General features: G+C 33.3%; 2 protein-coding genes across 2 annotated transcripts; one reads left to right on the forward strand and one right to left on the reverse strand.

Annotated features, from left to right (window-relative positions):
• Positions 1-953: 953 nt before the first annotated feature.
• On the forward strand, positions 954-7,421 carry LOC140957173 (SMR domain-containing protein At5g58720-like). Its single transcript, XM_073414304.1, has 11 exons — positions 954-1,449; positions 1,644-1,669; positions 2,530-2,640; positions 3,003-3,088; positions 3,361-3,590; positions 3,910-3,986; positions 4,084-4,140; positions 6,200-6,267; positions 6,351-6,457; positions 6,596-6,666; positions 7,030-7,421. The coding sequence occupies exons 1-11, from the start codon at positions 954-956 to the stop codon at positions 7,150-7,152; spliced, it is 1,452 nt and encodes a 483-aa protein (XP_073270405.1). The 3' UTR covers positions 7,153-7,421.
• Positions 7,422-8,369: 948 nt separating this feature from the next.
• Positions 8,370-11,026, reverse strand: LOC140957815 (peptidyl-prolyl cis-trans isomerase CYP20-1-like). The gene is made up of 7 exons (XM_073415204.1): positions 10,831-11,026; positions 10,361-10,439; positions 9,831-9,878; positions 9,718-9,741; positions 9,050-9,232; positions 8,841-8,916; positions 8,370-8,643 (listed from the first exon to the last, which is right to left on the reverse strand). Exons 1-7 carry the CDS (start codon positions 10,897-10,899, stop codon positions 8,505-8,507), a joined length of 618 nt encoding a protein of 205 aa, XP_073271305.1. The 5' UTR covers positions 10,900-11,026; the 3' UTR covers positions 8,370-8,504.
• Positions 11,027-12,026: the final 1,000 nt, after the last annotated feature.

Below are 12,026 nucleotides of genomic sequence, written 5' to 3' on the forward strand. Positions count from 1 at the left end.
GTTTATTCTTAATAAAAATGATACAAGTTTTTCAGTAAAAAAAAAAAAAAACAATGCCTCTGACTGACTAGTAGTGTTCGAAATCTGTACTTGGTATTATGTCGTTGGTTTGTTTTTATTCTACTTTTTGGGCATTTCATCTCATTTCATTTTCATGATGACTTATCTTAAAGTTTGATTTTGAAAAAAATAAATAAACTCCCCCTTTGGGAGATAAAAGAAATTGAAATGCAATTTTGTTATTTATATATTAATTTATCATCTTTATATTATAATTTTTTGTCAGGTCATCAAACTAATCAAAAGAATCTTAAAAGATTTTAATACATTGTATTTCAATGAGAGTAAGTCTCTTGTGAGACGGTCTCACGAATTTTTATCTGTGAGACGGGTCAACTCTACCGACATTCATAATAAAAAGTAATACTTTTAGCATAAAAATTAAAAAAATTTCATGGATGACCCAAATAAAGCTCCGTCTCACAAAATACGACCCGTGGGACCGTCTCACACAAGTTTTTGCCTTTCAATGATAGTATTGGGATTTATTTTCATGTTGATATTATGAAGAGTTAACTTTGTAATTATGTAATTATGATATAAAATATTTAAAATCAACTGCAATAGAATACAATGTTGGTTTCTAAGGATTTTTGAAGGTGTCTAATAAGTTAATGGAGTAGGTAATTATTTGAACAATGATTAGAAGTTCGATTCATTTTACTAACATTTTCTTGGACGAGTTAGTCGCACAGAGTGTGTCCAGTATTATTTACTTAGTTAACATGGTTTGCAGATTACTACATTAGTACAAAAGTTTACTCAATACACATAAAAAATTAACGAAGGTGAATTTCATCATCAGGGATGTGCAATCGGTCTATTCGGTTACCGACCGAACCGAATAGACCTATAATCGATTTAACCGATTTTATTTTCAAATAACCGAACCAATGGAAATATTCATAGAAACTGAATTAACCGAACCGATTTTTAAATCGGTTAGTTCCGTGTCTCCAGAAGAAGTTCATACAGCTTACAAAGAAGCGAAGAGGGATCCTGATGTGGCTGCTAAAATTCTTGTTAATGTTGTTGAGAGTGCAGCTAGGCAGGATCAGAGCACAACATGCTCGAGTTCCAGTGGGAATGACAACGTGGGTTCAAGCTCGAGTTCATTTGCATCAGAAGTTTTTGGTGATGCTAATGAATTCCCGCAGGTTGGGTTTAACCGGAAGAGTCAGCCCAAGTGGAAGAAAGTCATTGCTGCTGCAGGCACTGTGTCGACAGTGTTGGGCAAAGACTATGTCAGGTCTACTCCCAAGAAGGGCTCATATAAATTGAAGGGGTTTCACGAGGAGAGTTTGACCTGGAAGGAAGCCGAACAGTTCTTATGTTCGATGCTTGGAGAAGAGTGTGAACTAAGCTTGGCTGTAGTTCGTGATGTATTAGGTAAGTTGCTTGTCATCGTTCTTGATGAATAGTTGTCCAAACTTGTACTCTTTCGCGGGGGTTTTTGGTCGGTTGGATTGCTGTTGTAGATTGGGGAGCTTTGTGTATATCGTTGAGTGGTAAATTTAAATTCAATTTATTGTGGTGGATATTTTGCAATCTTTTTGACTTAACTCTTTTTTTACTTTCAACAGGTCAATGTGGGGACGACCTGGAGAAGGTAACGAGGCTAATGTAGCTTCTTTTTTTAAAGTGCTGATCGTGAAAACTATTATGTTTCCGATTAAGAGTTATAGTTTATAGCTGCGCTACCCTGTATTTCAAAAGAATGTTATAATATGTCAGCTAAATACAATCTCCTTTTTCTTTTCTTTTGGATCCTAATTGATCAGAACTTAAGCAATTTATATTTGTCCTTTTCTTTTAGTTCAATATCTTCTTTAGCATCCAAACTAAAGTCGCGAGACAATGGAGTACATATACAAAGTAAGAGGTATTATCAAGAAATACAAATTCGAGGCTGTTAAAGTTTTCCAGAAATAATTAGCCCAGGATGGAATAAAACAGAAATAGATGATTATATTAGTCTGTATGCTTTCTCTCTGATGAGCTTCCTGAAACAAATAATTTTTGTGGTGGTTGGCATCACAATGTAGATAGCATAAATAGCCCAAGGAACATTTAAGCATTTGCCACGTCATAGTGTTAAAAAGTGATTTGTGTACTGATCTCTTACTTAGGATGCGAACATCATCAAAAAATACATTTCTTTTGTTAATTCCTCTCTCTAAAAATGCTTTTGGACCAGTACCAGTAGGTTATTTTGGGCTTTCTCATGGTCCTTCAGAGTTTGGTAAACTGAATTCACACAATTGCTGACTTATTAGTGATATATTTGGCATTTAAGTTACAATCATTTGTTTCACATTGATTTTATGTCTCTAGTGGTGTTTGGCAATGTCCTTTTCTTCTTTTTTTCTTTTTTGCTAGGATATTGGGAAAGAGGAGGCTTTATTATCAACTTTTTTTATATCGATTGTTGACTCTCTCCCCCACACCACCCCCCCCTCTCTCTTACAGGCTTTAGATGTGCTGCTTGAATTATCAGCTACCTCAAAAGAGCAGGTCCATGGTGGTTATGAGTCTGCCATCAGAGAAGATACTCTGTATCTTCCAGAATCAAATGACAGTGTATGCTATTTCTACTAGTGTTCAATGGATTTTTCTTAAATCCCAATAATGCTAGTTGAATTGTTTTACAATATAGTTTCGTGTAATCTACTGTTCGAGTGTATAATACCGTATATGGTGGAGGAGAGCATAACTAGACACTAGTGTAAGTTGTAGATAAGTAGTTTTTCAATTCTGAAAAGGGATTTGGCTGCAGACCTGTATCCGTTATGTTTCTTTTCTTTTTTTCCAACGTATCATATGAAAAATTTCTGAAGTTGTTACTTTATTGTAATTGCAACAGAATATGTCTATTATAGTCGATGATAAAATCTTAAATTAGAAGTCACAATGTTCTCATTTAGTATATTTTTTCTTTGCAGTTAACTGATAGAACACTTGACTCACATTTCCATTCATCTGACATTAAATTTAAGGACAATCCTCGGTTTACAGGAAATCGTTGCAGGTAATGCAGCTCACATGTTAACATTGATTGAATAAAGATTGCTCAATGCTTATCGACTGGACCTAGTTCCTTGGAAGGGGATCAAGAACACCTTTTCACATGTAGCACTTTTTAAGTTTCATCTTTAGGGATACTGAAGTTGTTTATCCCAGGAAATATTATTGTCCTGCTAACAAGTTTCGTTATCTGGTGGTGTATATTATATCTAGAACATTAGAGCATGGAGGTAAGTTTTGCTGCTTGAGTTGATTGGTCATTTTTGTTTTCAATAGGGATCTTTCAAAAATTATTGGATCTAGTGAATCTCAGATTTCATCAGAGATCGAATATTTGAAGCCAGAGCTTCCACAGCAGTTGTTGGAGTCCTTGTTTAACATGCCCGCTCCCAAGACTACTGAATGTGAACCAAGCACCATGAACTGGAGAAATGTTGTTAAGAAATTGACATCCCTCAGTCAAAGGTCTGAAACTGGTGACGGTGAACAACGGAAGACTCTCCAAGGTACTTAAATTATTCAAATGTATGTCGCTGACATGTTCCCCCCCATGGTTTTGCTTTCGCGTTGTACATGCAAGTCACGAACTCTGGTAAATTTTGCATCTGCGATTCTGTGCTTTCTGGAGAAAGTGTCGATTTTTAGAATGCCGCATCAATTTTAGTTTTATAGGAAATACATGACCATCAATTCATTCCTCAGTTTACAAAACTAATTTGGTACCGTTTTTTTTTATGTGGCAGTTTTTCTCTCAGTTTCTATTACGCTCTCCTGAATTCCAGTCATGTGTAAAATGTTGTATTATAGTCTATCTCTTTTCTGCAGCTAATGGAGACGAATATTTGGCACTCAGAGCTACTGCAAAGCAGCACTGGGAGTCAATGAAATCTTACTATCAGAAGGTAGTGCATACTGTGGCCTTTGTCTATTGCTTGTGTCTGTTTATGCTTTTGGTTTTCCTTCGCTAAGATTGTGAGCCTGAGAAGTAGTTTGCTTCAGGCTACAACTGCTTTTGCAAATGGAGAGAAGGAACATGCTGCTTATCTCTCTGAGCAGGTTTGTTACTTGGGAAACGTATCTGGAGTTGTGGTATTTTCTATCACTTGTTAGTTAGCATGTATTTCAGATCAATTTTCTTCATTATAATGCATCATCATTTTTAATGAGATTTTGACATGTAAATGACTAAAGCTCACCATTCTATTGACACAGTTGATTTCTTTGTTGTGAATGCTAAATGATTAGGTTTGGGAAAAAATCCTATTCAATAATGACTTCAAAACATTTATACGCCTCCTAAATCATAATGCTTTATTCAACCTCTCTTGCACACTTTATGAAAGAATAATTGGTATAAATTTTCTTGGTCGTTTTCGAGCTCGTCAAGCATATAATTGAGCTCGAGTTTGAGCTTGATTCGAGCTCGTTAAAGATAAAATCGAGCTAAAGCGTTTAATTGAACATATCTCTATAAACCAATTCTAATCTAAGACAGAGAAAAGTAATTAATTATAAACAGTCAAAACGACAAACCTAATAACTAAAAAATTTTTAACTGTTATTTCTATGTTGGTAGGTTTCTGAAGTTATATCTGAATAGTGAATCTCTGATCTAGTTCTTATTTTCGTCTTTTTTTCAAGAATATTTTAAAAATAATGAATTAACTTGTTTAAGTTAGTTTTTAGTATTTTAACTATTTTTACGGGATAATATAATTTTAATTATTAAAATAATCGTTCCTCGTATATGATTCTAATTTTTTTTTTTTGTATATTTTAAATTGAATTGCTATTTCAATCACAAATAAAAATATAAGTATGATCCTAATAGTTAAGTTTTTAATACATTAACAAGTTTCATTTAGATAATTTTATTTAACTAAAAGTCTAAAATATCATTCATCATATATAGTTCTAATTCTTTTTAGATGTTTGAAATTGAATTATTATTTCATTTTATTAGAAAGTTTATTGATCGAATCATCATTCTTTAGACATATTAAACAAATAAATATTATTATGTTATCATTTATCTTCTTATTCATTTCAATAATCACATAATAAACTTCAACTTGTTAAACAAGAATGAATTCATTATTTTAAGTTTGAATCATAATAAGTTCAATATCATTAAATATTTATTAATGTCGAATGACGTGTCAATTTAGTGTATATAATATTTAATTAACCATCATAAAATATCATCCTAGAATTTATATTTTAGTTTTTTTATCAATATAAATTCATTGTACTCTATTTAAAATACTATATTCTTTAATATCTTAGTTGTAACAAATTTATCAGTTTCAAATAATTTAATGTAAATAGTTCATAAATCATACTAAGGTTTGGTTTTACAATTTATTTGATTAATGATAAGTCTAATTTTATTACTCTAAATATTTTATAAAGTTATATTATTATTCTATGAATTCTCTTGATTATATATGATTATTTAATTAATTTTTCTAGATATGCAAATATTGCGATATCATTATAAGATTTGAATCATATTTTATTTATTTATTTATTTATTTTAAGGTAAGTAAACAAATTAAGTCACTCGTGAGTTATTTGGAGCTTGTGAGCCGTATAAACGAACATGTTAACGAGTCGAGCTCGAGCTTACAAGCAGCCGCGATATCATTAAGCTCGAGCTCGGCTCAGTAAGGTTAACGATAAATCTCAAACGAGCTTTTTACCGAGTCGAGCTCCGAATAGTTCGCGAACGGTTTGGTCGTTTACCTCCCTAGATTTATTGATGCTTTTTATTGGAAGTTTGTACATCTTGAAATAGTCTGTTAACATATTTTCATTTGGGATTCTAGTGATGGTGTGTGTCTGTATCTGTGCGATGGTGCCTTTATTGATATACCTTTTCATAATGAGAATTATGGTGGTTATCTTCTAGTTTTGTTTTTAAAGGTAATCGCGGTTGTTTTCAGTTACAGTTGTTTGTAACAACTGAAAGATTTAGTAAGTTATTTGCTGCTTGCTTCTTTTTATCTTTTTTTGTAGTTATATTTATAGAATTGATTTGTCTGAGTGGTCAGTTATTTGGTGTACTTTTACATTAAATAGCTATACTAACAGATTTCCCTCTGAATTGTTCCAGGGGAGGTCACATAATAAAATGGCTCGCGAGGCAGATGAGAAAGCTAGCCAGGACATATTTACCGCTAGGTGGGGGCTGTTGGATATTGAAATTGTGAAAACTCATTCTGGTCCAAAGTTAATTGTTGCCCTGTTGATTTCTTGCCCTGCAGAAACAAGAGTATAGAAAATGTGATAACAATTGATCTGCATGGACAACACGTTAAACAAATAATGAGGCTTTTGAAGCTCCACCTTCTGTTTGGAGCATATGTTCGCTGTAAGAATCTGTGTCATTTTGACTAAATTCTATTGCAATGTCATATAATATAAGTTGTATGGGTACAAGCTTGTTGAAATTTCTTATCTGAATTTCTTTTTGTTTCTTTTGTCTCTCTTGTTTTTCCTGAATTTGAAGCTGTGCGGTTATTCAAAGTTATCACTGGATGTGGGAGCCATGGTTTGGGCAAATCGAAGGTGAAAAGCTCGGTATGTTCAATAGCCTTGACATTTATCCATCATCTTGTCTAGCTCTTGCATCTGGGAGATTTTTCCCACTCTGATTTATGATTTATGTACTATCACAGCAACTTTGCATGAAGTGATATCATAAGGCTTCTGTAACTTTTTGGCCTCTTTCCATCATTTTGTAATATGATAGACTGATAGTGTGCAGGCTGAAGTGAACTATGTGTTTCTATCATTGTACGCATATTTTCCCAAACATTTCACAGGCAGTAGTTACTTTTAACATTACAGATGCTCGTTCTTGTCTGAAATTGTGTTCTCTTACCTTAGGATTACCTTTGCTACCTTTGCCATTGGATATCATCTTTGGGTTGCTGCATGCAGGTCGTTAATCTTCTAAAGAAAGAAGGGATAGCATGGTCAGAACTGAACCAGGGAATGTTGTTCATAAGGCTCGATGGACAGAGAGATTTTGGCTTCCTAGATGCTGTTAGTGATAGCGAGTAAAAGGTATCTATTTTCATGTGTCCCCGTGCCCAACTCAGGCTGATTTAGTTTTAACTAGAAGAATTTCGGATAGCATGTTCATTGGCTGAAGAAGCTTTTTGAACAATGTTTATAACTTTTAATTTAGTAGTGGTGTCCAGATTCCGGTTTTCAACGTTTCAAATAGGCAAATCGGAGCCCGACAAACTTCTAACTTAGTTTATGATGATGTATAAATTTTTGTAACAGTTGAAAATTTTCATGGTGCACACCCTGAGAAAATAGCAGAATTTTCTCGTGGAAAATCGAAGTGATGTTTGGAAAATAATTGTGGATTTATCGTATGAGATCAATATAACATTTAAAACTATGTCAACGGAATAGGTTTTACTTTGAGTCAAATCAAGTAAAGATATTTTTTTTTTGGCGATAGTTGGTGAACAAGTAACATCTGAGTTGATGTTGGGATCAGTATTGAATTGATTTAAATGTTAAACAGTATTTTAGGAAGTTACGAAAATTTGAATAAAAAGAATGTTTATAAATGCTGAAGACATAAAAGTGATTTGATAATGTTTGGTTTTATTTATGGGAAATTGATTCTGAAATTTAAAGCCCACATGGCCCATGGTTGGGTCCATTTCCAATTTTCCAAAAAAAAAAAAACGTTTTAAATTTACCTTCAAATCATTTATCAAAAACAAATATTCTCCCAACTTCATATTCTGCCAGATAAATCCATTTTCCCTTTCAAGAATTAACATACCTTATTTCAATCAAATCAAATATATTTCAATGTTTCAATATATCATCTGAGATTGTTAACAATTTAAATAAAATAACTCAAATTCTCCTACCAGTCACGACCCACTATAAGCATCTGTAATAACAGTTGTATGAGGAGTATCTTGACCCGTGAGCTTATGTGGTTTCGATGGTTGGCTAAATTCAAAAACGCAGGAATTTATTGCGTGCAACTGATGAAAGAACAATCCAAGGCAGTCTTAATTTCCAAAATCTACATGCCCTCGCAATCAAGATGTTTCAAACATTGTCTCAGCCTCCAATTTTCGAAGCTACGCCGTTGCCATTTCTCAGCAAGCACATTTTCGAAATCCTTTCTACATTTCCTCATTAATTTTTTAACTACTGTCGTGTCTGGGTCCCACTATGTCTGCGGACAAGTTGTACACTAGCTAATGAGAGAATCAAGGAGTTCACGGCTAAGAATTTAAATGTTCAAGCTCACAAATGTCGCAACTTATTCGAAACAATGTTCTATTAACGTTCAGTTGCCTATTTCTGATAAATAAAGTTCAAGTTGTTTGGTAAGTAAAAGACAGTAAAATCTTCTAAGAACGCATATGAGCAAATTACAAGGGGAGTTCACCACTGTCCACTACTACAACTTTGCTTTTTGGCGTTCCGCTCTGCCTACCTTCAGCTTCCATTTTATACACCACGTCCATTCCGGATAGGACCTTTCCAAAGACAACATGACGACCATCCAACCTGTTCACCAACGAGAAATTAGCATTTTAGCTTCAAATACATGATGCAGATAAACTATCAAAATGGTGGTGCAAAGTGAATCAGAACTAGTTATAAGGATAATGTCTCAATTAGCACCAGATGAAGTTAAAACTATCAGCCAATATCAGAGATGAAAGAGTGTTGTTATGAACAAGAACAAAAGAGTAGGTAAATACCAGCTGGTTGTCACAGTTGTGATGAAAAACTGGGAGCCATTGGTGTCCTGCCCAGAATTTGCCATTGACAGAAGTCCTGAAAACCCACGAAGGGTGTCATCATAATCATTGCTACTAATTTTTACTTGGTAAATTTGATGCCTTAAACGCAAATGAATATGTGCACATGTTTTTCGTTCTGTGTTGGTCCAGCATAGGCTTTAACATACCAGGTCCAGTGTGCTTTATTTTAAAATTTTCATCAGCAAACTTCTCCCCATAGATTGATTCCCCTCCTCTTCCATCACCCAGAGTAAAGTCACCTCCTTGAATCATGAAGCTTGGTATGATTCTGTGCATTGTGCTTCCCTTGTAATGCAGAGCCTTCCCCTGTTTCCCAACGCCTTTCTCCCCTGCATTCAGAATAGAATAACCATGACTCCGTAACTCCCATGTATGAAGTACTCAAAAAACCATCAGAGCATTCATGCATAATTGCGATAAGAAAAAAGCAGTAGCCCACAGAACTTAAATCATTCACTAGTATCTCTGCATATTCTTTCATTAATCAAATTCAATATTATCACTGGTTTGCAAAATCATTCAACGGTCGTAAAAAAAACATGACACTTGAAATCATCAGATTATCTAGCTCCACCAGGCCATGAAATGCATGCCCTTTTATCAGTATCATCGAAGTATTGGTAAGGTAATAATACTGCATTAGTCACACAGATCTCTTCATCCATTGTGCTTTATTCGATATCAAGTTTCAGTGATCTAAGAATCACTCAAGGCATGGTAACTTCATAACAAGTCAGCGTTGACCTCCATCTCATTTTCTTTGAAGACCTCACAATGTTTAGAGAAAAATCATGGAAGGCTGAAATCAAAGTACCTGTGCACAAGGCTCTAAAATTTTCTGCAAGAGAAGTGAAAATGAGAAACAAACAGGTCAGTGGTGCTGGAAAGCCCTCTGCAGCAGTTAATTTAACAATGCCGATACCTTACCTGCGGTCTTAGGAACAGTTTTACCAAAGAGACCCATGGTAACACGCCCTGGAAATAGGAATTTAATAACTTTTTTAAAACTTAAAAGCAACAGCGAGCGAAAAAAAATGTTATTAATCTTCCATTTAGAAGTTAATATTAATATTAAATATCTAATATTATTGAAACTAAAATCTATATTTGAAAACAATAAAATATACAAGAGACGGGGATTGTGGCAGTAACTCCCTAGTAAGAAACATAAGAAGAAACAAACAACATCAAGTTTTGAAATTGCAATGGATATACATAATCCATCATATGAATGACTGAAACCCAATATTATCAAATTCCAACTGCATTCAAATTCGATGTAATTAAAAAGAAGTTTTTCTTCCATCAATAGACATCAAAAGTGATAGTGGCTTCAAATTGCGTTTTAGAAAGTTAGTTGGTAAATATTTCAACCATTATCCTAATAATAACAAATAAACACCATATATTTCATTGAAATTGGAATAAAATTGCGCCCTTGTAGAATTGGATCATACCAGCGGGTTTCCCATCAATCTCAATATCAAAGAAAACCTTATGAGTGATTTCCTTCAAATCTTCCTTCGACTTCTTCGCCTGCGGGAGTAAAAATACCAGATAACATCTCCCGAGCTAACAAGCAACACAGGGAGAAGAGCCATGTGTAATTTTTTTTTTCTTAAAACTTATTAGAAGTATCGTCACCTCAATAAATCCATAGATCCGCGCTCGCAACATATTACAACAAAGAAAAGATCCATGATAATCTATCAGATCTGTAACCTAATTTCCCCTTTACGATATAATTCTCATATCTAATACCAGATCAGTAACAAATTACTTTCTGGAAGGTACTGAGATGATAAAAATCGAATAAATGTGCGATTCCAAGATATATATACATGAAAACGAATTCTAATCAACTCATGGACATCACGGACGCAGACGGACGAAAAATTCTCAAAATATTAATGGATTAAAGAAGAACCTGACTGACTGCAAAGCTGACGAACAGTAGAGCACTTAAAAGCAGAAGAATTGAGGTACTTTTCGCCATTTTCGTCCTCGAAACTTCACCTCTGTTCGCGAGGTGGGGTGAGTGACAATAAGTCTTTTGATATAGAGTGCAAGGGTTTCTTTAGGCGAGATTGACTCAAATAAATCAAACTTTGAAAAATACATAAATTCTATCTAATTTCGTAGATATAATTTATTTCTTAAATTTGAAACGAGTCACGGCTTAGAAATCGCTACAGACCCCTCCACGACTCAAAATAATAAGGGTAGATATTTTGTGAGACGGTTTCACGAATCTTTATCTGAGACGGGTTAACCTTATCGATATTCACAATAAAAAATAATACTCTTAGTATAAAAAATAATATTTTTTCATTGATAATCCAAATAAGAGATCGGCAAAAACTTGTGTGAGACGGTCTCACAGGTCGTATTTGTGAGACGGATATTTTATTTGGGTCATCCATAAAAAAAATATTACTTTTTATGTTAAGAGCATTATTTTTTGTTGTGAATATGAGTATGATTGACTCGTCTCACAGATTGGGATCCGTGAGACGGTTTCACATGAGACTCACTCTAAGAGATCCATCTCACAAAATACGACATGTGAGACCGTCTCATACAAGTTTTTGTCAAATAATAATAACAATAAAATTTGATTAATAATTTCAATAGTAGATATTTTGTGAGACGTTTTTACAGATTTATATTTGTGAAAACAGATTAACTCGATCTATATTTAGAGTTAAAAATAAATTATTTTGACATAAAAAATAATACATTATAATAAAGAATTAAAAGTATAAACATATAAACGCTAATATGCATATATACACACACATATATACATACATATATATACATTATATATGTATATATATGTATATATATATATATACATAATATATACATTATATATGTATATATATGTATATATATATATGTATGTATGCATATATATCAAATCATTTACAGTGTTATTACATATATGTTGCTTTTGATTCAAAGATTTGGATTTGATGAAATATTTTAAGGGATGATTTGATATAGTTTTATATTCAGATGAATTTGAAATTTATCGAACTAATTCAAAAAAAGCTATTTGTGATTTAAAATTCATTATATGATAGATCTGTCTAAACAAATCAATTAATTTATTATTAT

This window comes from Primulina huaijiensis, chromosome 14, assembly GCF_012295235.1.
Source record: "Primulina huaijiensis isolate GDHJ02 chromosome 14, ASM1229523v2, whole genome shotgun sequence".
In the NCBI taxonomy this organism is placed as follows: Eukaryota; Viridiplantae; Streptophyta; class Magnoliopsida; order Lamiales; family Gesneriaceae; genus Primulina; species Primulina huaijiensis.